This window comes from Gopherus evgoodei, chromosome 2 (genome assembly GCF_007399415.2).
Source record: "Gopherus evgoodei ecotype Sinaloan lineage chromosome 2, rGopEvg1_v1.p, whole genome shotgun sequence".
In the NCBI taxonomy this organism is placed as follows: Eukaryota; Metazoa; Chordata; order Testudines; family Testudinidae; genus Gopherus; species Gopherus evgoodei.
The window spans coordinates 45,966,811-45,994,488 of record NC_044323.1 but is presented as its reverse complement, the minus strand read 5'-3'; the positions used below and the strand labels follow the sequence as shown (position 1 = coordinate 45,994,488).

Below are 27,678 nucleotides of genomic sequence, written 5' to 3'. Positions count from 1 at the left end.
CTTCCCCGCGGTGTGCTCTGGCGTTCCCCGACCCCCCTTCCAAGCAGGTCTCCTTCCCCGCGGTGTGCAACAGCGCTGCAGCATGGCCACATCTAACACCACTTGCAGCGCTGGTTGCTGTAAGTGTGGTCACTCTGCAGCGCTGGCCCTATACAGCTGTACTAATACAGCTGTAACAACCAGCGCTGCAAAATTGTAGATGTAGACATACCCTCAGACAATTCCAGCTCACAGGGAGGACGGGACCCCCTTGGCCTCCTGACTCCTTGATTAGCCTGCCCGCCCTGTCAATCAGGCTGATCTGGAGCATTGACCTCTCCACATTGTTCCTGGAGACTGTCAGTCTCAGACTCCTGATTTCCCATCGACCCCTCCTTTTTTAGTGCTGGAAGCTAGCAACCAAACACCCCCACTGAATGTTAGTAAGGGGGCAACAGTCCCCTTACACAAGGAAGATCAGTAGGAGATCTCCTACTTTCCACAAAAACACTCACAGAAGGGAGTTCAGGAGGAGGAAATCTTCATTAGGATCACCACATGGGGATTCCTCCACTTCATCCCGTTTGGGGATTGGCCCATCCCCCATGTGGTACAGGCTGCGGGACAAGTCCCCCACGCTGATGGATCTCCTGGGATCCATGCAAATCCAAGGGCTATATCCACAGGCACTCAGTCTCTCTCCCCTTGCATCTATTCCTCACTATTGCAGCTCCAGTGGAACCATGCTACCAAGGCCTGCCTGGCTGCAGCTTCTGTGAGAACGCCTTTTACAAAGGATTTCCATTCACAGTCCACGCTGGTGGGGACTTTTCATTCCTTGCATGGATCCTAATGCCATGAATGGACCTGAGACTTCCATCCCTTTGGTTGACGCAGGAGCAAGCAAGGAGATCTTTGCATGGAGGATTTACTTCTGGGCACTCACCTCTGAGGGGAAGGCAACACAGACAGTCCTCCACCTTTTATTATCACTGTTTTAGAGATGGGGTGGGAAAGAGAGAGTTTAAATGATTTGCCAAAGGCCAAACGGTAAATCAGTGGTAGAACTAGCACTAGAATTCAGAAGTTCTTGGCTTTTATGCTGAAGTCCATTAGACCATTTAGACCAGCTCTTAGGTATTAATTAATTAATTTTCCTGTTTCAGATAAGGAATATATTAAGACACTTTTTTAAAAAGAGACTTTTTCTAGAGAGTAGGTGCAAAGGGGATACGCAGAGGCAACAAGCGAAACTACAGAATGCAGAAGGTGACACCCTAAATTATATTTCTGTTCTGGTCTCAGGCCAGAGAGAGGCAAAATCCTCTGAAGGTTTGGATCTCAATTCTATACTGAGTGCTTCCTTTTAATAACTCTCTGATGCGCTGGTGGTAGTTCAGCATGTCATTCCTCTAGCGAGGAGACCCCAGGAGAAGGGATTGCTGCTAACAACACCATCACTACTCATTGGCTAGCCAGAGAAAAAGCATTTCTGCCAAAATTAGAAGCTTCCTCCTCTCCTGGAGACTCACTGTGCTCATGTTTCACAACCCCTGAGCCTGTAAGCTTGAGTCCATTGCCTGAAACTAGAAACGTTCACTTTTTTGCCCACAGAGCATGACTAAATTCAGCTTCAGTGACTGCTGAAAATATCTCACATCAACATGACTCTGATATTAAGTTTGGAGCACATACTAGCCCACTGTTCCTGAGCTGCTACTGAAATCAGTGTTTGTCCATCTGATGCCTGAACAGAGAGTTTGGATTCAACGGAAAGGTATTTCCTTTGTAGACTCTTACACACACAGTATCCAAGGGGTTAACAAGGGAGCTACTTTGAAAACGGAGGCAGAAGGTCATTGGCGGCAACAGCAAAGACTTCTAAAGCCTGCCATCAAGAGCCTTTTGCCCTGCATTTCCCACCCAGGGGATTGTAAACATTGGCTCACAGCCATGGAGTCGTACAAAACTTCTCTGTGCTTGCAGCATATACATTTATACTTTTTAATGGAGACTGAAACACAGCACGTTATTTTTGCATGTCCAGAGAGAGTGTTCCTGTTCAGGTGAAGGGTAGGGGTGAACCTGTTCTCATTCTGGAATTTGAAAACATGGAGATATGCTTGTTTAGTGGTACTTCACATGTAACATAGCTGCTGTTCTCAGGCAAACTTTCTCAACTCAGAGGAATGTGTAGAATGCTGTCACTTAATCAGAACCCAGAAGAGCTCTTTTATCTGCCATTCCTTAGTAACTAGCAGTGTTGTTGTTATCTCTCTGTCCTTTAGCCTGATCTACTACCCTCCAACATGAGAACTAGTAACATGAAAGCACTTATTACCTTGAACGTTCTTGTTTGTACTGTCTCTTAAACTAGTATCCCTTAAACTTAGAGAAGGTGTTTTATAGATTTTGAGTAAGAAGCTTTACATACAAAAGGCAAGTGTAAAAACCTGTATCTTCATAGGTAGGGTATAAAAGTGTAACCACTTTGGATTGGATTCTTCAGAGGTCTAGACTGACCCTTACCATCAGGCTAATAGAGTAAGTTAGCCAGTTAATTTCTTGAGGGATCTGATTTCATGAAAACAATACCAGAAAGTAATACATATAAACTTTAAAGTTACATTGTAAAATAGCTGAGGCCAAAAATCTGACTTTCCTTAAATTTTTTATATTCTGCTAAATTTTCAAATTCTTCATATCCATGTAAGAATCTTCTGCTATTTACAACGGAGTTTTCTATTAGGTCCTTGAACAATCTTGTGTGTTTTGTGACGGGTTTTGTGAAAAATGTCATATTGAGAGCACAGGGGAGAGAGGTTGTCAATGTCTCCACAGAACAGGTATAGCACAAGGCCCCGGCCAGTAGGCTTCAACCCGCTTCTAGAGATCCCGCCTCTGGAGGGGAGAGGGTAGTTCAGTCTCCTCATCCATTAAATCCGGGGCTTCTCTGCTCAAACTGAGCATGGGTTTGTGCCAGTTGTGATGATGGTTTTCGGGCTTCTGGCACTCATACTCTGACTGGACTGAAACAACCAATTTACTTCCTACAATTTGTACTTTGTGTGTATATTTGTACATATTTACATGTTATATCTTAGTAGCTTATTTCTGTTATTCACTTAATGTGAAAATAGCATATTTGATTGTATTATTCGTAAGAAAAAGAATATTTCAGGAAGTTTTACTTCCTTAATGTAAGCGTAAGCGTTTGACTGCCACATCTCCAACAGTTCATGTTATGCTCCCCTTTATGATGCAGCATTGTGTCCATTAGGTTTTAAATAGAATCTGCTGGTTTTAACTTCAGCTTTACAGTGGGTTTACACTGCTTATAGTCCTGTTCTGTGATTTTTGGGATTGTAGTAGTTTTAAAGGGCTTAATTCACCTCTTCTGGCCGGGATGAGGGAGTTGAAATTTGCACCCTTCTGAAGTAGTGAGGCAGCTGCATCCCAGGGAGCCACTGCTGCAAAAGAGGGCTGCCAGGTCTGTAACACCAAGCCCCCTTTGCGGTGTTGTTGTAGTAGAACAAGTTTAACTCTCAGGCCTGGTCTACACTGGGGGCGGGGGGCGGGTGTCAATGTACGATACGCAACTTTAGCTACGGGAATACTGTAACTGAAGTCGAAGTATCTTATTCCAACTTACCTCCCGTCCTCACCGTGCGGGGTCGACGTCCGCTGCTCCCTGTGTCGACTCCGCTACCACCACTGCTCTCTCCGGTGGAGTTCCGGAGTTGATGGGAGCGCGTTTGGGGATCGATATATCACATCTAGATGAGACATGAAAAATCAATCGCTACCCGCCGATACGGCGGGTAGTCTGGACATACCCCAGCTATTGCCCCATAAGAGCACCATTGGCAAAGGGTTTTCAGGGATGTACTGAATCTGCCCTCCCCCAGGCTGGCTTGACAATTAAATTCCCCCTATCCAGACAGGCATGATTGCTTTGGAGGCTGTGCTGACTTTGTCCAGACCTCCTCAGTAACCTCAGCCTGACTATGAGATTCCTTCTAGGCAGACTTTCTACCATAAAGAGCCCAGAGAGTTTCCATTAACAAGAAGCTAGTGGAACTTGAATGTGAGTAGAGCTCCAAGTGGAGACAAAAGGGGGATTTATAAATGACCATGGCTGAAAATTTACCTTTCACTAATCACAGTTCAGGTTCCTTCTGAATATTAACCCACTTCAGGTGTATAATCAATCTAGATGAATATCTTAACTGTAGACATGTCAATGGTTACTCAAGTCTAAATTAGACTTTTAATTTACTGCTCAGAAACATTTTGCCTAAAATGTTCAGATTAGTTCGGAATGTACTTGAGAGCACTTTTACCATGTGTTTGAGTACAGATCAGGTAAATACATAATCAAATACATAATTAGGCACATTTAAAGCATAGTTAGCCAGTTTGTACACATGTTCCCTTTAATTGCACATGCAAATAAGACACCCAATACCACATCTAAATTTGAAATTCTGGCCCTTTTTCATCAAATAGGTGTAATTTAAATAACATTTGTATCTCTTGCCTGTTAAAAAGTTCCTAGTCATTAGCTCTTAAGACAGGATTATTTTATAACTATGCATCTTAATTAAAATAATAACTAAAAACATATCTTCTGGATAATATTTTCACCAGCTTATTTCCTTTTCTTTAGAATACCAAGCTGTAATCATTCGCTTTGACAAAAAGGACATCCATCTATTCAGTTTTCTAACAAAAACGTGCATACAGTATACATTTTTCATTTTCACAATAAAATGCTGGTCCAAAGGTAGACAGTGAGAGTCTTTATATTTGACACAATGTTTTTTAGATTATTCCTTTTTAAAAATAACATTTTTACAGGCCAAATTCTGATGTTTATATTCCATCTAAATTTGTCTAATTTCACCCACAGTGATCTTAGAGTTCTTTTTGAAATATTTCTTCACATTAGAATTCACTTTGTGTTGGTCCTAGGAACAGAAACCTTGCTACCCCTGCTTCTAGTACTGAATGGGTTAAACAACTGGGTTTGTTTGAAAAGAAGTTCCAGCCAGTTAGGATGTATTGCAGGTGGTTAGAAACATTTTGCAAGTCTGGAAATTTCAACAATTTTTTTTTTAATTTTACAATTTTTTGTTCTCAATGCCTCCTCCCCCTCCTGTCTCTATTTTTTTTGACCAACTCTATAGTTTGTTGCAAAGTGCCCTGTTTGTATGAAAACTGAGCAGGTGGGAGGATTGTGACAAATGCTGTGAATTTCCCTACTTTGCCTTGTATTTTTCAACCCTTTCCAGGAACTGTTTAACCTGCTGTCATTGCCGGGGTATTGCCTGGCATCAGCCATGGAGCCCATAGCATGGCCTCTAGCCCAAATTGAGCTGTGTGGGGTAAGTCCATTTTGCCCCAGGACACTGTTTCTTTGTGCATAATTTGCTACTGTTAAAAGCAGTAGTGGAAACCAGGACCAGAGAGGTGTATGGTGGCCTTACGTTTTTTCTTTGGTTTTGTTTGGTCTTTTAAGAACCTAAATAAAACACAGCACCTCAAGAAGTGGGAAGAATTTTTCTGGGGTTTCTGTTAGTGATGGGAAGTCAAGGGTCCATTACAAAGCCGAAATATAAATGCTATGGCCTAGATCCTCCAGTCTGGCTAGGAGGGACTTAGTGTCAGGGGCGGCTCTAGGTATTTTGCCGCCCCAAGCATGGCAGGCAGGCTGCCTTCAGCAGCTTGCCTGCGGGAGGTCCCCGGTCTCGCGGATTCAGTGGCACGCTTGTGGGAGGTCTGCCAAAGCCACAGGACCAGCGGACCCTCCGCAGGCATGCTGCTGAAGGCAACCTGCCTGCGGCTCTCGCGGCGACCGGCAGAGCACCCCCCGTGGCTTGCCGCCTTAGGCACAGGCTTGGCGTGCTGGTGCCTGGAGCCGCCCCTGCTCAGTGTAAGACCAGAGTGGGTGGGACACAAAGATGGCTTTAAGCCACCTTTACACTGCCTTGATCCTGGAGCTGGTCATAGTCTGGTCACTGGTCTAAGAGCTACTTGTGGCTCCAAGGGTGTTCCAGCCATAGGGATGTCCCTGCCATGCCCCCTTTCTCCCAGAGACTGGGAAAGGGTAGTGTAGGAGTCACTACAGCAACTCTACACAACTTGATGGGAATAGTCAGGGTACTGGAGGTGAGTCAGTTTTATGGCTGCTTTGTGCTGTCAGAGCAGACAAAGCAGCTGGAACAGGTGCTATGTCTTTTTAAATCATGGGCCAGATCCTTAGCTGGTGTAAATTTGTGATTGATTTAAATGGAGCCACGTTGATTTATTCCATCTGAGGATCTGGACAAATACATGTATTCCAAGGTACTGTATCAAGCTATTACCTACCGAGTATTTCCTTTCAATCTAATAGTCTAGAATTCTGTTCTTTTTTATAACCCTCATTTGTTTAGAACGGGGGTCGGCAACCTTTCAGAAGAGCTGTGTCGAGTCTTCATTTATTCACTCTAATTTAAGGTTTCGTGTGCTGGAAATACATTTGAACATTTTTGGAAGGTCTCTTTCTCTAAGACTATAAAATATAACTAAACTATTGTTGTATGTAAAGTAAAAAAGGGTTTTAAAATGTTTAAGAAGCTTCTTTTAAAATTAAATTAAAACGCAGAGCCTCCAGGACTGATGGCCAGGACTGGAGCACTGTGAGTGCCGCTGAAGATCAGCTTGCGTGCTGCCTTCGGCACCTGTGCCATAGGCTGCCTACCCCGGTTTAGAATAATGTAAGAGAATTAAGGTGTTTGTTTTCTTGTAAGCTTGTATCCCTGTATTAATGTTTTAATTTTAGATAAACTTTTGGTGGTGAAACATTTGGCTTGATATCTTTAAAAACAGAAATAAATGATGACTGTTATCATTGTAGAGCACATCTCTGTCAATGTCATTATTTTATCTGCAAAAAGAACAAGGAGTACTTGTGGCACCTTAGAGACTAACAAATTTATCTGAGCATGAGCTTTCGTGGGCTAAAATCCACTTCATCGGATCCATGCAGTGGAAAATACAGTAGGAAGATATATATATACACACACAAAGGACATGAAAAAATGGGTGTTGCCATACTAACTATAACGAGAGTAATCAATTAAGGTGGGCTATTATCAGCAGGAGGAAAAAAAACTTTTGTAGTGATAATCAGGATGGCCCATTTCCAACAGTTGACAAGAAGGCGTGAGTAACAGTAGGAGGAAAAAATTATCATGGGGAAATGGGTTTTACTTTGTGTAATGACCCATTCACGCCCAGTCTTTATTCAAACCTAATTTAATGGTGTCCAGTTTGAAAATTTATTCCAATTCTGCAGTTTCTCGTTGAAGTCTGTTTTTGAAGTTTTTTTGTTGGAATATTGTGATTTTGAAGTCTGTAAATGAGTGACCAGGGAGGCTGAAGTGTTCTCTGACTGGTTTGTGAATATTATAATTTTTTACGTCCGATTTGTGTCCATTTATTCTTTGGCCAAACCGGACAGTCTCTTCGCAAATGTACATGGCAGAGGGGCATTGCCTGCACATGATGGCATATATCACATTGGTAGATGTGCAGGAGAATGAGCTTCTGATAGTGTGGCTGATGTGATTAGGTCCTATGATGGTGTCGCCTGAATAGATATGTGGACAGAGCTGGTAATGGGCTTTGTTGCAAGGATTGGTTCCTGGGTTAGTGTTTTTGTTGTATGGTGTGGGGTTACTGAGGAATATTTGCTTCAGGTTGGGGGGCTGTCTGTAAGCGAGGAATGTCCTGTTTCTAACACACTGTGACTTCAGTATGGAAATGCTGACTGCCTTGCTAAGGGGACAAGCACTCTCAGTTCCCATTTACTGTGGAAATCAGTGGGAGTAGTCCCATTGGATTCCATGGGTTTTGGATTAGGCACTATTGCCTAGAGTGACCAGACATCCCGATTTTATCGGGAATGTCCTGATATTTACTTGTTTGTCCTGCGTTCGACTGAACATCGGTCGGGATGCAAATTGTCCCGATATTTTGCCCTCCAGTGCACAGGCGGAGGGGGCTCGTGCCCCCCCCGCCCCAACTCCACCCCGGACCCACCCCAACTCCCTCTCCCTCCCCCATTGGATCCCTCCCCAAATCCCCGCCCTGGCCCCGCCTCTTCCCCATGCACACCTCATTCCTCCTTCTCATGCCTCCCTCACACGCTTGCGCTAATCAGCTGTATGGCGGCACAAGCACTGGAGGGAGGGGGTAGAAGCAGGATGCGGCAGCCAGCTCAGGGGAGGTGGAGGCAGAGTGAAGGTGAGCTGGTGTGGGGGGGCAGGGTGTGGAGCTGCTGTGGATGCTCAGCCCCCATGAATTTTCCTGTGCTCAGGCAGCTCTTGGGTTTTTTTGTTTATTTGTTTGTTTGGCGGTGGGGTTCTTTTGTTTTTGTTTTTTCCTCCACCGCCGGTTCTTGGGGTGTTTTTTTCCTTCTTTTGTTGCTGCGCACATGCGCGTGCACACACACACACGCGCGTCCCAATATTTCACGTCTCTCATCTGGTCACCCTAACTAGTGTCACATCTCCTATTTTAGATGCTGTTTCAAGATCTTTATTTTTGTATAAAAATAGATCACTGTGCAAGTAAAGTTTCATTCAGTGACTCAGAAACAAAGTTGCTAGGCACTCTGCTTATTATATCCATACATAATTCAAAAGAATTCTTTGAAATATGCTAAATGGAAAGAGATTTCTTTGTATGCGTTTTGAGGTAGGCACTGAATTCTAACCAATGGTTAAAGCATTACCTCATATTCAGAGCTAGTTTTCTTTCCTAGTAGCAGTTACAGACAACTGTCTAATCCACAGAAGACTCTTGAGGTGAAAGCCACTATGTCTAGTTAAAGTGCCTTCCGTTTGTATTTATACACACACACACATACACACACACACACACACACACACACACACACACTAACAACGGATGTACCTAGAAATATTCTACATCAACCTCATCATACTAGGTAACGTGGCTCTTCCTAGAAATACAACACACAATTCTGATTAATTTTGTGTGTAAACCATCAAAGCAAATGAATGTCTCCTTTATTCTCACATTATCTTTCAGAAGTTTTTGAGGTTTGTTTCTTTATTTCCAAGGCACAAATATCATAACATCAAAAACAAGAGAACACATTGAAATAAGAACCTGATAGTGAGTCGTATATGTGGTCCGGGGTTATCTCTTTTTTTTATTTAAGTGGTTTTTTTCTTGTTAGTTTGATCAATAAAATAATTATTATGTAATAATAACAAAAACAACCCTGTCTCACTTCACAAAATCAGTTAATTAAACAGACATCCAAACATGAAACACAAGTGAAAATATCATTGAAATTACCATTACTGTGTACTATGCCATCAGACACATGTACTGATATATATTGACCTCTTGAGGAACAAGCGATTTATAGAATCATAAGACTGTAAGGGACTTCAAGAGGTAATCTAGTCCAGTCCCCTGCACTCATGGCAGGGCTAAGTATTATGTAGACCATCCCTGACAGGTGTTTGTCCAACCTGCTCTTAAAAATCTCCAATGATGGAGATTCCATAACCCCCCTAGGCAATTTATTCCAGTGCTTAATGAGCCTGACAGTTAAGAAGTTTTTCCTAACGTCCAACTCAAACCTCCCTTGCTGTGATTTAAGCCCATTGCTTCTTGTCCTATCCTCAGAGGTTAAAAGGAACAGTGTTTCTCCCTCCTCCTTGTAACAACCTTTTATGTATTTGAAAACTGTTATCATGTCCCCCTCAGTCTTTTCTTTTTTCAGACTAAGCAAACCCAGTTTTTTCAGTCTTTCCTCAGAGGTCATCTTTTCTAGACCTCTAATCATTTTTGTCGCTCTTCTCTGGGTTCTCTCCAATTTGTCCAAATCCTTCCTGAAATGTGGCGCCTAGAACTGGACACACTACTCCAGTTGAGGCCTAATCAGCGCAGAGTAGAGCGGAAGAATTACTTCTTGTGTCTTGCTTACAATACTCCTGCTAATACATCCCAGAATGACGTTTGCTTTTTTTGCAACAGCATTACACTGTTGACTCATATTTAGCTTGCAGTCCACTATGACCCCCCAGATTCCTTTCTGCAGTATTCCTTCCTAGGCATTCATTTTCCCATTTTGTGTGTGTGCAACTGATTGTTCCTTCTTTAGTGGAGTACTTTGCATTTGTCCTTATTGAATTTCTATTTACATCAGACTGTTTCTCCAGTTTGTCCAGATCATTTTGAATTTTAATCCTATCCTCCAAAGCACTTGCACCCCCTCCCTGCTTGGTATTTTCCACAAACTTTATAAGTGTACTCTCTATGACATTATCTAAACCATTGATGAAGATACTGAACAGAACTGGACCCAGAATTGATCCCCCCGCAGGACCCCACTCATTATGTCCTTCCAGCATGACTGTGAACCACTGATAACTATTCTCTGGGAACAGTTTTCCAACCAGTTTTGCACCCACCTTATAGTAGCTCTGTCTAGGTTGCATTTCCCTAGTTTGTTTATGAGATGGTTATGCGAGACAGTATAAAAAGCTTTACTAAAGTCAAGAGGGGACATGATAGCAGTTTTCAGGTATCTAAAAGGGTGTCATCAGGAGGAGGGAGAAAACTTGTTCACCCTAGCCTCCAATGATATAACAAGAAGCAATGGGCTTAAACTGCAGCAAGGGAGATTTAGGTTGGACATTAGGAAAAAGTTCCTAACTGTCAGGGTAGTTAAACACTGGAATAGATTGCCTAGGGAAGTTGTGGAATCTCCATCTCTGGAGATATTTAAGAGTAGGTTAGATAAATGTCTATTAGGGATGGTCTAGACAGTATTTGGTCCTGCCGTGAGGGCAGGGGACTGGACTCGATGACCTCTCGAGGTCCCTTCTAGTCCTAGAGTCTATGAGTCTATACCACGTCTATCACTCCCCCACCCCCATCTACAAGGCTTGTTACCCTGTCAAAGAAAGCTATCAGGTGTGTTTGACATGATTGATTTATTGATTGATATTTGACAAATCCATGCTGACTTTCACTTATCACCTTATTATCTTCTAGATATTTGCAAATTGATTGCTCAATTATTTGCTCGATTATCTTTCCGGCTACAAAAGTTAAGCTGACTGGTCTATAATTCCCTGGGTTGTCCTTATTTCCCTTTTTATAGATTGGCAGTATATTTGCCCTTTTCCAGTCTTCTGGAATCTCTCCAGTCTTCCATGACTTTTCAAAGATAATCGCTAATGGCTCAGATATCTCCTCAGTCAGCTCCTTGAATATTCTAGGATGCATTTAATCAAGCCCTGTTAACTTGAAGACATCTAATTTGTCTAAGTAATTTTTTACTTGTTCTTTCCCTATTTTAGCCTCTTCTGATCCTATCTCATTTTCACTGGTATTCACTATTTTAGATGTCCAATCACCACTGACCTTCTTGGTGAAAACCGAAACAAGTCATTAAGCTCCTCTCTCAATTCCACATTTTCTGTTATTTTTACCCGTTTATTGAGTAACGGGCCTACACTGTCCTTGGTCTTCCCTTGCTTCTAATATATTTGTAGAATGTTTTCTTGTTACCCTTTTTGTCTCTAGCTAGTTTGATCTAATTTTGTGCCTTGGCCTTTCTAATTTTGTCCCTACATACTTGTGTTAATTGTTTATATTCAATGGTAATATGACCTAGTTTCCACTTTTTGTAGGACTCTTTTTTTATTTTTATGTATGTAATCTGCCTACATCCAAGAGTAGAATAGAAGTACTTTCTGAAAGCCCATTGGAGCAATTTGATTCACCTATCCCATAAAAGGAAAAAAGATTTTAATACTTCTATAAAAAGATGTAGTATGAAGGTTGCATTTCACCAGTGAAGGAACCCTTCTCACTAACAATACCTATAATTCTAATGGCATCAAAGGCAGATGGGTAATAATGGAAGATCTATCACTTCGAGAATGAATTATACAAGCCTAAATGTTTATCCAATACTATAGTAAAATCTGGAAACTCCAGAATATGTTGTGCAGGGAATATTATCTGTCACCTTAACTACATGATGGATAGGATATTATGATGATGTGTACTTTTGAGGGATTCATACATTCCAAGACCAGAAGGGACTATTGTGATCATCTAGCATGACTTCCTGTATAACACAGATCACAGATCTTCCCCCAAAATAATTCTGAGAGCAGATCTTTTAGCACAGCATCCAATCTTGATTTTAAAATTGTCAGTGATAGAGAATCCATCAGAATACTTGGTAAATTGTTCCAACGGTTAATTACCCTCACTGTCAAAAATGTACACCCTATTTCCAATCTGAATTTGTCTAGCTTCAACTTCCAACCATTGGATCATGTTATACCTTCCTCTGTTAGACTGAAGAGCCCGTTATTAAATATTTAAATACCCCATGTTGGTATTATAGACAGTGATCAAATCATCCCTTAACTTTCTCTTTGCCAAGCAAAATACATTGAACTCTTTGAGTCTATGAATATAAGGCATGTTTTCTAATCCTTTAAACATTCTAATGGCTCTTCTCTGAACCCTCTCCAATTTGTCAGCATCCTTCTTGAATTGCGGGCACCAGAACTGGACACAGTATCCCATTAGCGGTCACATCAGTGCCAAACGCAGAGGTAAAATAGAATCTCTACTCCGTCTGTAGATTCCCCTGTTTATGCATCCCAGGATCACATTAACTCTTTTAGCCACAGCATCATGCTGGGAGATCCTGTTCAGCTGATTATCCACATGACCCCCTAATCTTTTTAAGAGTCACTTCTTCTTGGATTAGAGTTGCCCTATAATGTAAGTAGGGCATATATTCTTTGTTCCTAGATGTATACAATAGACATATTAAAACACATACTGTTTGCTTGCTCTGAATCAGAACCACTCCCCCAGTTTTTGTGTCATCCGCAAACTTTATCAATGATCATTTTATGTTTTCTTTCAGGTCACTGATGATGATGTTAAATAGTATAGGGCAAAGAACCTGATCCTTGCAGGACCATACTGGAAACACGCCTGATTGATGACAATTCCCCATTTAAAATTATATGTAGAGACCTATCACCTAGCCAGTTTTTAATCCACTTAATGTGTGCCATGTTAATTTTATATCATTTTATATCATTTAATCAAAATGTTGTGCAATACCAAGTCAAATGCCTAAGTCTAAGTATATTATGGCAACACTATTACCTTTATCAACCAAACTTCAAATCACATCAGAAAAAGATATCAGTTTCATTTGACAGGATCTATTTTCCAGAACCCTTGTTGATTTACATTAATTACATAAGCCTCCCCTAATTTTTCATTAAGCATGTGAGATTAATCAAGAGATTCAATTAGACAGACTCTCAGCCAAGAGAGCCCCCTCTTTCTTAATAAACCTAGAGTACTCAATAAAGGTTGGCAGAAGATGAGGGGAAAGTATAGAGAAAATCACTCAGTACATATTTCCCTTCCATACTGCAGGTGCTGACACATGAACGGATTAATTCTTGGTTCTTAAATGATTCCTTAATACCATGTTTTCATCAAATTAGGTAATACTGTGTTGTAAGAGCACACATCCATTTTTAAACATATTTAGTTAGGAAATCACATCCATCCTTCTTATTTGTTTTAGTAGAGCTTCAGCAGAGCCCTCCTAAAAGGCAAGGAACATGCATAATGCAGAGAGAGGATAGTTAAGATTGAAGCCAGGTTCCATGTCAAGCCTTACTTTTAGCATCCTATAACTCCGTCTAGTAAAAGTGATTTGTCCTGAAAATTGCCATGGTTACTCATAAGACTATGGAGAAATTTTCTGCAAAGTCTGAAGAAAATTGGTCAAGCTGTTTTTGAGTTACAGGTCATTAAAAATTGTCCTGAATATGAAACCACTCAGTAGGAGATCTGTAGTAAAGTTTCAACCATGTTCCACTGTAAATCCAACTGAACAGTTGGGAATGACACCGGAGATGATTTTTAGTTATTATGGGAAACCATGAAGCCAATATTGAGATGGCTGTATAATCTCATTCTTTGTACAGAAGAAACTAGAGCTAAAAAAGATGCCTCAGCCCAGAGATAAATCCTATGAGCAAGAATTGAGCTAAATAATTTAGTCTTAGAGCCACATTAGAGATCTTCTTTGTCTATAAAAGTTATCTTGCAGATTCTTGCATGAAACAGAAATGTTTCAATCATGGGTGGCAGGTATCATAGGCTGGGGAGCGGCTATTCCTCCCCAGAGAGCCAGGTGTGGCCACGCCCATGCTCCACCCCAGGCCTCCTTCTGCTTCCCAGTCAGCATGGCTTCAGTCCCTGTGCATGGTGGCCCTGGCTTGGGCTGCGGCTGTCCCGCCAGCCGTCACAGCACTCCACAGCTGCGGCCGCACTGCCCATCTTCCTGGTGCTCTGGGGCTTTGGTGGTGCTGGGGCCATGCCACCCACCCTCCCAGCGCTCTGAGGCTGCAGCCATGCCGCCTGCCTTCCCTGCGCTCCGCGGCTCGGACTTTGCCACCTGCCTTCCTGGTGCTCCATGGCTGGGGAGACAGGAGCTGTGCTGCCTGTCCTCCTGGCGATCTGGGACGGGGGGGGCAGGGGCTGTGCTGCCTGTCCTCCCGGTGTTCTGGGGCTGCAGCCATGCTGCCCACCCTCACGGTGCTCTAAGGCTGAGGGTTTGTGGCCATATCACTCACCCTCCCTGTGCTCTGGGGCTGGGGGCCTTGCCTGGAGCAGGCACTGGTGGGGGGGGGGCCTTGGGGCTCCGGCGGAGGGTACGCAAAAGGGGCAGAGCCTCGGTCAGAAGATGCGGGGCAGAGGGCTAGCCTTCCCTAGCCAGCAGTTCATGCACTGCCCATGGTTTGTATAGGGAAATGAGCTAAAATGGCTAATAGCAAGTTAGGAAAAAAAAAGGCACAGGTGTCGTTCATTAAAAACATTGTAGCCACAATCATAAAAGCAGAAGACACAGAAGAAGAATTTTGCTAGTATTAAATGAAACTCTTTAAGAATGAAATTAGTCCTGAAGGGACCTGTAAAATGGATAACTGTGTAAAAATATCAGTGTCTCTAAAGTCTCAAACGAGATTGAGAAGACATTTAATGCTTTCATTGACCTCCATCTTTACAAAGACATACAGACATAACTACATAAGAACACAAGAATGGCCATACTGGGTCAGAACTATGGTCCATCTATCCCAGTATCCTGTCTTCCAACAGCGGCCAGTTCCAGGTTCTTCAGAGGGAATGAACAGAACAGGCAATCAGTGAGTGATCCATCCACTGTTGTCCACGCCCAACTTCTGGCACACAGAGGCTAGGGACACTCAGAACATGGTGTTGCATCTCTGACCAGACTGGATAATAGCTATTGATGGACTTATCCTGTATGAACTTATCTAGTTATTTTTTTAACCCAGTTATAGTTGTAACCTTCAGATCATCCCTGGCAACAAGTTCCACTGGTTGACTGCGTTGTATGAAGAAATACTTCCTTTTATTTGTTTTAAACCTGCTGCCTATTAATTTCATTGGGTGACCACATAACATGAGAACTAGGGGAAGGAGTAAATAACATTTCCTTATTCACTTTCTCCATAACAGTCAAGATTTTATAGACCTCTATCATATCCCCTCTTAGTCGTTTCTTTTCTAAGATGAAAAGTCCCCTTTGTTTTAATCTCTCCTCATACGGAAGCGGTTCCATACCCTGAATCACTTTTGTAGCCCTTCTCTGTATTTAATGTATCTTTTTTGAGATGGGGTGACCAGATCTGCACTCTATATTCAAGATGTGGGTGGACTATGCATTTATATAGTAGCATTATGATATTTCTGTCTTTCCTATCCCTTTCCTAATGGTTCCTAACATTGTTAGTGTTTTTGACTGCCACTGCACATTGAGCAGATGTTTTCAGAGAAATATCTACAATGACTCCAAGATCTCTTAAGCAGTTCCCGGAAGCAGCAGCATGTCTCTTCTCTGGCTCCTACGTGGAGGCGCGGCCAAGTGTCTCTGCACATTGCCCCATCCACAGGCACCACCCTTGCAGTTCCCATTGGCTGCAGTTCCCGGCCAATGGGAGCTGCAGGGGCAGTGCTTGGGGTAGGAGCAGCATCCAGAGCAGAACCCCCTGGCTGCCCCTACACATAGAAGCCAGAGGGGGGCCATGCTGCTGCTTCCGGGAGCCGCATGGAGCAGCTCCCAACCCTGTTCCCCAGCTGGAGCGCTGGCTGGAGCCCCAGACTCTGTTCCCCAGCGGGAGCTTGAGGGCCGGATTAAAACGGCTGGTGGGCCAGATTCGGCCCACGGGCCGTAGTTTGCCCACCCCATGACTAACAGATAAAGTATTAGTTTCATGGTCTAGTCCACCTGAGCATCTGATTGATGAGAAAGCAAAGGGCAGCTGGACAAGATAGGACAACAGCCATTTGGCATGGAGGGTTTGAATGCAGCAAGAGGAAGGGAAGAAGACTGGGTGAAATTATGGAGAATCAAAGGGAAGGTGGTGGGGGTGTCAGATTAGAGAAAGTGAGGGAGGTAAGAGTGAGTGGAAAGTGGCAAGGTTTGAGGGAGTATTCGCCTGGAGATTTGTGTAGGGGCAGAAGAGGTGTTCTGAGTAGAAGAAGCAAGGGAGAAACTGGCATATAGCGGGAAGGCAGAGGCAAGGGAGAGGAACTGGGAGGTGACATTGGAAGGACCTGGGAGACCCTAAGGAAGGAGGAGCTGAAGAAATCAAACAGACTGGGAAAGAAGATAGGCAGCTGAAGAGGGGAACTTGTTAAATCAGAGGACTGAAGTTGAAACAGGATCACTGAACCCCTCCTTGCTAAAATTGTGGCCCCAACATTCCATTTTAGTGGTGTCAGATATAAAGGGTTAAGCATAGTTGAGCAACACATGAAAATGTAGATGCATGTTTTTTTATGCTAAAAATGTACTTTATCAAGCTGTAATGTCAAAGTTCTCTCTTTCTCTATGATAGGGCCCTCCTCACTGATTATGTGGCTTACCTAAGCACTAAGACAGAGAGCAGTGTTAAGAGGAAGCGATGAGCTAGTTGTTCAGCTCACCATATCCTGTGTTCAGAATAATTTTCATTTCTACTTATCTGTAAATGTTAATGGAATGTCCACAAATATTTGCTTGGTTTCTATGGTGAGAAAGAGTGAGTGAAATTCTGTGTCAAAACCAAACTACATCATACTGTATTTCTTAAAAGAGGATCCCTAGCAAGATAGGAGTTATCTGTGGTTATTGCTTGTGTGCAAGTTGACATTTGATAAATAACAATCATTTTGAGATTCACATCTTGAAATTCAAACTTGCACATTACAAACCCTGATATGACTTGGACCCTTTTGTAGGTAGATGGTAAAGATCAGTTTATCAGAATGCAGCCCAAGGCAAACAAGTTCTCCTCTTAGTATGAAGCAATCAGATATTTATCAGAAATAAACTTGCATACCTCTTTTTACAGTGTATAATTGTTTAAGTTCCCAAATTATTAAGAACCAGATGCCCCCTCTCTCTAGATAGCTAGTCATACAGACAAACACATACGCACATACTCTTGTGTGTGTGCAGCACAGAGAACAGCAAAGTTTCAGGGAAGTGGGCCAGGCAGTGGTCATGTGGAAGGAGCAGCTCCCATGCTGCATGCTTTCCCAGTCTTCTGTAAATAGCAGCATCCACTCTGAGTGTACAGTTCACATTGGCTCTCTGCTACAAATTGAGGTGTGTGGCCAGCAGGAAGGGAGCAGCTGCTGTATGTGGCATGCTTCCCTGGGAAAGGAACTGCAGTTCTGGGGTAAATTGTCACGGAGGTTAGTGCTGGTCTGACCAGCATTCAATCCTTTACCCTGCCCCAGAGCAGTTCACCGTCACACTGAGGGAGCTAATGGAATGGGAGACACCCAGTTCGGGAGTAACTTGTCTTTAAAAGTCCAGGAACTTAGAATAAAACAATCATATTTTGCCAAGAGGACCCGGAAATTCTAAATTAGGGACTGGTGGCGGCAAACACCTTTCTTCCATAAGGTCTACATTCTTCACCTCCTGATCCAGCCAGTGGCCCTTGGATGTTGTCTGGACTTTTCCATGGCTGCTTGCATGACTGTGGAGTTTGGGGCAGCATGGAAAGAACAACTCCGCTCCCTTCATCTGGACAAAGTACTGCTTTTTGGCTCTCATAGTAGTAGGGGCATGCATGCGTCTGACGAAGTGGGTATTCACCCATGAAAGCTTATGCTCCAATACAACTGTTAGTCTATAAGGTGCCACAGGACTCTTTGTTCCTTTTTACAGTTCTTCCTGGTTTCAGTGTGGCCTCATTAATTAGGAGTGCTACTCAGATAGAGCCTGTAGGTGCTGGGCTATCGAGTAGCTTGTGTTGCAGTCCTGGACCTCTTCTGAGGGGATTTGGAACTCTTCTCAGGCCATGAGATGGTAAGAAGGAACAGGAAATGTGTCAGTCTGTACTGCCCCTTATGCCCTCAGCACAGTGCATGAGGAGAGCAGAGTGGAGGTGCAAGCCCAATGGACACTACTTGCTCGCATTCTCCAGTCTCAGACAGATAAAGCGCATGTGTATCAATAGTGGAATACAAATAAGGCCCCAGCACCTGAAGAAGGAGGATAGGGCTCAAGTTTGAGCTCTTATTGACGAGGGCACTTTAGTGGCAAGACCCTCATTATAAGCTGCAGCCGTTGCTGCCAGTACTGCTTAAAGATCCATGCCGACTGCTGTAGTGATGTGCCAGGAATCTAAGACCTGGTTCACACTAAAATTTAGGTCAACCCAACTATGTCATTAGGGGTGTGAAAAGTCCACACCACCTTTTGAAGCCCAGCCTACCTGTTTGATGCTTCACTTGGCTATGAAGGTTGCTTTCCTCATTGCCACCACCTCGGATGGATTGGTAGTGCAAGGTTCCTTCCTTGCACTATATTTCATAAAGACAAGGTTTTGCTACAGCTACATCCAAAATTCACCCTCTAAAGTAGTGTATTGGAATTTCACATAAGCCAGACTATCCACTTAGCTGTGTTCTTCCCAAAGCCCCATGCTTCCAGCATAGAAAAGAGACTTCATTCCCGCCAGATGCTGAGCTTTGGCATTTTATTCTACAGAGAACAAAATAGATCAGAAAGTCACCTGGGCTGTTTCTTGCCAAAGCAGAACAAGCTGTTTCCTCCTAGAGGATCTCCAAGTGGATCTCTGGCTGTATGCTGCTTCATCTGCTTCCTCCCCCCCATGGAGTATGGGCTCATTCTGCAAGAATACAGCCTCAGTAGCAGGATTCCAAGAAGTACCTCTGCTTGATATTAGCAAGGCAGCAACCAGTTCCACCCACACATTCATAAGGCATTGTGCCTTAGTCCAAGCCTCCTCTGCTGATGTATTCTTTGGAATAGTGGTTGTTACAAGCAACCATACAACCTGCATCCTCACACCCTCCTTTTCTATGAGTGCTGCTTGTCAGTGACCCACAGCAGAATGCCCATAAGGATTGGCAATCGAAGAAAAAAGGAAACTTCTTTGTAACTGGAGTTCTTTGAGATGTGTGATCCCAATCTGTATTCCACTACCGACCCTCCTTCCTCTCTGCTTCAGATCCTCTCTGATTCACAGTAAGAGGGGGAACTGGAGAGGCGTGGGGCAGCCCCACCCCTTATACTCTCAGCACAGAGCAAAAGGAGAGCAAAGGTGCAGGTGTGGCCCAATGGACACTACTTGCTAGAATTCTCCGGTCTCATGTGCATGGAGCACATGTGTACCAAAGTGGACTACAGATAAGGACCACACGTCTTGAAGAACGACAGTTATGAAGGGTAAATAATTTTTCTTCATTTTGTGTGGGGAGGCCCACTTGGATCTCAAGTTCAGAATCTGCAAGATTTGGTCCTGTTTCTCCTACAGATCTTCAGTTCACACTGCTCCTCCCCTTCTGTTAGGTGACTGCCTCCACATCTGAAAAAAAAAGAATATGTGGAAATTCATGACCCTACAAATCTCTGCATTTTTTTAATTAATTTTTCCTATCACATTTATTTCTCCCCAAAGGCTGCAGGAGAATATATGTGCAGACAAACATTGAGAAATACATTTAATATCATTAAACAAAATATTGAAAAAGGAACTCCACCTGATTCAGCATATTCCCTGGGCAGCCTTTATCAATGGTGTTCATAATGGCATCCTGACCGCAAATTAAAGTTCTCCTCCTTTGTTGGAATGAACTTCTGAGGGAGAGTTACCTTCCCCTGTTCATATGTTAGAAAAGCATCCCTATTTGGTACCAACCAATCAGAGAAAATGAATGGGGTTACATTATACTCTCTTCTGTTGCTGTGCCAGTTTACATGAGTATGTATCTTGAAGTCAAAATTGGCTCAGCTCAGCTTTAGTTTGCACAGTGTTATTGAACTGTTTCAAAAATAAATTTTATGAATAGAGATCAAAGAATGTAAAAACAAATATGACACTTGTGTAAATATCCTTGAACTTCCCTCCTCTATCCATTCAACACCTCCAGACGCTGTCAGGGCATGTAATGATTGTAATAAATGTTGTATTTGCTTTTGTTTCAGCTGGTTCCGACCAGCAAATTCAGCTGATTACTTGCATTGTTATTTCTGCTTAGAGGACAATTATATTGTTATTTTAAAAACCCACCTTTGTCATATGTTTCTGAGTACTGGTCTTTAAATTCAGCACTCACCACTTTAAATGACACATATTTTAAATCTATTTCTATTTTGAAATTATTTCTTTTTCTGTATCTTTTTTAATTTCAGTTTCATAAGCCTAGAGAAACACTGCACTTTCCAAAATATGTATTTTTGTATCTCAAAATTAATGCAATAAATGTGAGACCCCTGTTCCCTCTTTATAATATTGTCTGTAGTTTACAAGTACAGCATACTACCAATACTGTATTGTCCTTCAGCTGAAGATCCTGTTTCTTTCGGGCTGGATTGTAACAGTACCAAGGCATAGGATAGAAATCAAGCAGACATGCCAAACTCATGAAAAAAGCACAGAAATTGAGCTTGTTTTTGGCTTAATTGGCTTGTGAGTTGCTTGTTGCTTGTTTGGCTTCTTGCGTGTTGCTTCTTTTTTTTTGATTGGCAAGGGGCAAACAGGCGAGGGAGGGAGAGAGTCAGGGGTGCACAGTGGGCCCACCACAGTCCCAGGCTGCGTGCCAGGGGGATCTAGTCACATAAAGCAGTGGTTTTCAAAATGGGGTGCGTGCACCCCAGGGAGTGTGCAAGACGATCCATTGGGGGGTGTGGTGGGAGGAGCACCATCGGGGGGGGGAAGGGCGGCTGGAGGAGGGAGGGAATGAGCAAGCAGGGAAGATGTGGTTGGTGATGGGATGTTGGATGGGATGGGATCTGGGTTACTGCAGAGAATTCTTTTCTGAGCGCTGGCTGGTGAGTCTTGACCACGTGCTCAGGGTTTAGCTGATCGCCATATTTGGGGTCAGGAGGGAATTTTCCTCCAGGGCAGATTGGCAGAGGCCCTGGAGGGTTTTCACCTTCCCCTGCAGCGGGGGGCATGGGTCACTTGCTGGTGGATTCTCTGCAGCTTGAGGTCTTCAAACCATAATTTGAAGACTTCAATAACTCAGGCATTGGTTAGGGGGTTGTTATAGAAGTGGATTGGTAGGGTTCTGTGGCCTGCTTTGTGCAGGGGGTCGGACTAGATGATCACATTGGTCCCTTCTGACCCTAGAATCTACGAATCTATGAAACTATGTGTTCCTTCCTGCCATCCCCCGCCGCAGGCAGGGCCACCCGGAACGCAGGGGCTTTAGGGGCTTTAGGGCCCTGGGTTAACCTTGGCCTGCAGCTCTAAATCCCTTTCGGAATGCGGCTCTGAGTCCTCCGGCCCGTGGAGGAGCTGGGGCAGCCGCACAGCCAGTGGCTGGAAAGAAGTGGCGCTTTCCCCTCCCGCTGGCTGTGAGGCTGCCCCTGCTACTCCTGAGTCCTCCAGCCCATGCTCATAGGGCTGCATTCCAAAAGGGGCTTTAGAGCTGCAGGCCAGGGCCCCGGGGCACCCTTAGCCCAGGGCCCTGCAGCCCCTAAAGCCCCTGCGTTTCGAGTGGCCGTGCCCTGGGGAGGGGAGCTCCCAGATTCGTGGCCATGGGGGCGGTGCTGTGCTGCTCAGAGCCACCTGCACACCCCTTGCAACAAACAGGAACTGCCCTAGGTAAGTGCTCTGTACCTCCTTTCTGCCTCAGCCTTGAGCCTCCTCCCACACCCCCATCCTGAGCGCTCTCCTGCACCCTAACTCCCTCCCAGACCCTGCACCCCACCCTGAGTGCCTTCCTGCACCCTAACTCCCTCCCAGACCCCGCACCCCACCCTGAGCCCCCTCCCACACCCTAACCCCAATCCAGACATTCAAATTGCTGTATCATAAAGTGTTAAACCAAGATTGTCAGAAATAATTAAGCATATTCAATCACATTGCTCTCACGAAAAATATTATTAATAATAATTTATTTTGTGAGAGCAAAAAGGTTTTTTGTACCGATAATAAATAAAATACAATGAAAATATTTTAAAAATATTGTTTATTTCATCTTATCCTTTTTTAATTTCTATTTTTGTATGTTTTATAATGTACATAATAAGTACATAAGTATAGTACAAGGGTAGGCTGTGATTCTGACATTGTGCCCCAGCCATTTCAGACTCAGTCAGGGATGTAAGGATGCAGGCATGGGTGCCGAAGGTGGCACGCGAGCTGATTTTCAGCGGCACTCACACTGCCCCAGTCCTGGCCACCGGTCCTGGAGGCTCTGCATTTTAATTTAATTTTAAAAGAAGCTTCTTAAACATTTTTAAAACCTTTTTTACTTTACATACAACAATAGTTTAGTTATATGTTATAGTCTTAGAGAAAGAGACCTTCTAAAAATGTTAAAATGTATTACCAGCACGCGAAACCTTAAATTAGAGTGAATAAATGAAGACTTGGCATACCGTTTCTGAAAGGTTGCCGACCCCTGGTATAGTAGTACATGTATATAATTTATACATAATGTGATGGGGCAAGGCCAGATGGCTACAGTAAAGTACTGAGGAACCGGGATGTTAGCCCCAGGCTAAACAAATCCCTAGGACCGTGGTAACCAAATGGCAGTTGCTCCAGGTTAATCAAGGCATCTGGGGCCAATAAAGATCTTTCTAGAAGGCAGTGGAGATAGTTACTTTGATTAGAACACCTGCAGCCAATCAAGGCAGGCTAATCAGGGCACCTGGGTTTAAAAAGGAGCTCACTCCAGTCAGGCAAGGAGGAGCCAGAGGAGAAGAAGTGTGTGTGAGGAGCTGGGAGCAGGAGGCCCAAGGAGCTGAGACTGAGAGGGTGTGCTACTGGAGGACTGAGGAATTATCAGACAATCAAGCATTATCAGACAGCAGGAGGACGGTCCTGTGGTGAGGATAAAGAAGATGTTTGGAGGAGGCCATGGGGAAGTAGCCCAGGGAGTTGTAGCTGTCATGCAGCTGTTACAGGAGGCACTATAGACAGCTGCAATCCACAGGTCCCTGGGCTGGAACCCGGAGTAGAGGGTGGGCCTAGGTTCCCCCCAAACCTCACAACTCCTGATCAGACACAGGAGCAGTTGACCCAGACTGTGGGTTCCACCAGAGGGGAAGATCACTGAGGTGAGCAAATCTGCCAGGAAGTGCAGGATCCACCAAGGTAGAGGAGGAACTTTGTCACAATAAATAAATATACATATATTGGGGGTGCATGCTCAAAATCTTTTAATGATAGGGGTGTGTGATCAAAAAAGTTTGGAGACCACTAACATAGGGTTGGGGTTCTTAGGGATTGGCTTGTTTTGGCCTTGTTTTGTAATGGGATTAGCTTGATTTTTGGCTTATTATGAAAGTTGGGGTGCTTATTTACTGCATGAAAGTTGGCAACTGTGGAACCAAGCTGTGATTCTGAAATTGTGCCCCAGCCATTTCAGACTCAGTCAAGGATGTAAGGATGCAGGCATGCTGGAAGGTTCATAATTTAGCTTTAGTCTTTAATGTGTACAGTTAGAGCCTGTACCTATATCTAGGTTTATGGTGGGGAAACAAAGTGATAAATATTAACTGTCTGGTTTCTCTTTGTGAGCCCAATTTGCATTATTCACGCAGCCCCTAGTAGATCGCAGTACCTATAAGACACAGTCCCTGGAGGACTGACTTCTGTAGAGACATGAGAATTTACAATTTGTCTCCAAATCAGTAGATTTTAGAGAGTGAGATTTCAGGGAGACTTTAGGTCAGCAGAATAAATTTAATCGTGTTGGAGTTTAGTCAAGACACCACACTTAATATCCCTACTTCTGCAGAATATGCAATGGAAGCTTTAATAACCATAAGTGAGTTGGGACTAAGTTTTTTGACTCCTCTTTAAATGAGTGTACAGTGCCTTCTAATACCACGATTCAGAAGGAATAATCCCACCTATTGACTCCTCCACACCACTTCTGGCAGCACCTGGATTTTCCTTAGAGGATTGTCATCTAAGCAATGATCAAACCTGAGCATCCTTAGTGTGTGAGACCGTACAAGTTTAAGGCAATCTGGGTCACTGGACAACCTCACACACTAGCTGGTATTTCTGCAATTGAATATTTCTCCTAATATGTTCCTCTTTGTTTTACAGGTTGTCACTCTGTGGTACAGAGCTCCTGAAGTTTTGCTTCAATCCAGCTATGCAACACCAGTTGATCTTTGGAGTGTTGGCTGCATATTTGCAGAAATGTTCCGTCGGAAGTAAGAAATACTGTTTTCTCATCATTATTTTTAATGTGAAAATTGTGCAGAAATATGTAGTACTGTATATTGTAACACTGTAGAGTAGAAGATTGGAAGCATTTTTTATTTACAGTTGGAACTGTACAAGCCCATTATATATAAACTCAGAGTTGTGACTTCCATCTTGGATTTCTTTTTTTCTGAGGAGTGAGTCTCCCACAGCCTTTCTTAAAACGTTGTTTTTTTATGAAAGCACATGTGAACACTGTAACAAGAACATAACACCTGAATCTAGATGGCTGAGATATAGATAAATAGGGGATGAAGGATCTATGGACAGAGGTCTATATTGTGAGGTTCTGGAAATAATTTGTTTTGAGAAAGGAAGGACATAGCCTTCCATATGGTTGTCTTACTTCTGGAGTTTGTGCTTTTGAGTTCCAGATGTTTGCTTGTAGTCATATCTTGGCATACTTGAGATCTGGAAAGTCACTGTAATGTCTGTTTCTAGAAACAGACTGAGGTAGGAGTTTTTGAAGAATAAACTGTTTTGACAATGTCTTGGGTAATGTAGGTAGTAAAACTTCAATGTAGTCAGAAGTAAGACTTACTTTTGACTGATTCTGTTAGGTTAACTATCAGTATTCTCTTGGCATATTATACATACTTGATCTTCTTATTCCATGTAATGCATTTTGGATGAAAACCAGAAACTACTGCAAGAATTATATGGTGTTATCATACAGCCTATTGGTGATGTGCCTACAGAAACCTCATACACCATTTTGGAACAGCTACTGTGAAATAAAATGATGTACCTTTTAAATAAATGAATATGAAAATCTAAAGGAAAATGGCTCACCTTTGAGCTTAAAAATGAATAGCCATTTTTTACAAATTACAAAAGTATAGCCACAGTACAAAGGCCTCTAGAAACAAAAATGTGATAGCAATACTTCTTGACAAAGATGAATTTGCGATATATGAAGTTCAAAATGCTAGCTGAGGCCTTGCAAAAAGACTTTGGGATTATTATTGTTTATTAATGGTAACATATGGAAAAATATTTGTTCTTGGGCTTATTGCCTAGTCAAATGGCCAGAGTAGATTTACTACACTCCACCCTCTGTGTGTCTCATAAATGAGAGAAAAGGAGAATGTGGATTTTAGGAGTTTCAGTTAAGTCCTCCATTGCAAACGTTTAGATACTAAGTTTTATTCCATATAAGGTTCACAGTGACACTGATTTTTTTCCAAGATTTCACTTGCAGAATAAAAAAAGTTTCAGTTTTTGCATTGACAACGAGCATAAAACATGGCAAACAACCAAACAGAGAACGCTTTATGATTTGCTCAAAAAACCTGTCATCTATTTTATAGCACTGCCCTAGATGAAATGTTGTCTTGTATAAACTATATAAAATTGCCTTATGTGAACCCTATAAATTAAATTTTCATTTTTATAACACAGCACTCACTTTCCAAATCCAAAAATCTAACATGATCAATTGAATTAGGAACAATTGTGCAAATGCAGATATTGGGTTAAGGGTACAAAATGGCAGATTTTTAGTAGATTTGATTTGAAGCAGAGTTTGATACAACCAGGCCTTCTGTTGTCCCTGCCAAAGACAGGGTCAGTTTGACATGCTCAGTCCTAAATCTGGGAGACAGTCAAAAACTATGTCAGGAATCTGCCAAGTGTATATGTGCTACGTTGTTTAATTAGTAACATTATGACTTACAGATTAAGATATCTGAACATGCAGGAGCCCAACATATGTCATAAGCAGAATTTAAGACTTCACTGTCATAAACTGCGGTGAATAGCATTGAATATCTTCTTTATGGATTGTTGCATTGAGTTAATTTTGCAATAACCTTTGTATGATATATGTTGTCTTTTTAACATCCTTAATAAATTGCAAAAGAGAATCTATTCTACTGTGAAAATGGTGGCAATAAACTGTAAAATTTTGCAAACTCCCATGGATTATTTCCAAAACATTCAATAAGTGAAGCAGCTACTTCTGCTGAAAAATAGCAGTGAACTTAGGTCACTACCCATCTGCTTTTCATCTGGCATTGAGGGGGTAAGAGTAGAAGAGTTGGTTTTGTTTTTGTTTTTTTTTGTTTGGTTGGTTGGTTTTTTTTTAAGTTTACCTGTTGGTCCAGCATTCCAGCCATCCTTTTCTTTTTGCCAAATCACCAGAGACTTATTTTCTATTCCTTCCCTCATTCTCCTTTGCTTTCACTTGAAAATGTTTTAAACGTCTGTCATTTCTAACTGATGTTCTGATCTCTTTATATCAGCTGAGATTCTGATAGCCGGCCTTACTCATGTTGAGTGGTGTCTCATTTCCAGAATAATTTAAAAGAAGTCAACGGAACTATTTGTGATATAAGATACTACTCAGTATGACTAAGGCTATCATACTCCACAGTCCCATTGCCTTCATTGGAACCGTTCTGGGAATAGGATACTAACCAGAAGCAAGGCTATCAGAATCCGGCTTACAGTGGCCCAAAGGCTACAACAGACTAGTTGTGCTTGGATTAGCCAGAGTATAGGTCTCATTTCAGATTGGTGTGAATGAAATATAACTTTCTGCTGAATCAGCCTTAATCAGAGATCAATAGTAGAGGTTTTTAATGTTTTGCAAGGCACTTCCCCATTGGCTTGAGTTCAAGGATATACACAAAACTTTGTGCCGGGCTTGGCACAGGTGATCTAAATTGCAAGTTATGAGTAACAGCCTGTCATCAGTTAGAAAACCTTTTTTTTTTTGTCATTCCAGCTGAAATTACACAAGTTTGGTGTGGTTGCAGAAGTGGATATGTTTCAACAATAAAGCATCATGTAGCATAGCACTAGCCACAAAGTACCAAGCACC

General features: G+C 42.7%; 1 protein-coding gene across 1 annotated transcript in view; it reads left to right on the top strand.

Moving 5' to 3' along the window:
- CDK6 (cyclin dependent kinase 6) overlaps nt 1-27,678 on the top strand; it is a 183,657-nt gene that overhangs the window by 119,728 nt on the left and 36,251 nt on the right. Inside the window, exon 5 of the mRNA XM_030550563.1 lies at nt 24,693-24,802. Within this exon, the coding sequence (XP_030406423.1) occupies nt 24,693-24,802 (110 nt within the window). The remainder of the gene's footprint in view (nt 1-24,692; nt 24,803-27,678) is intronic.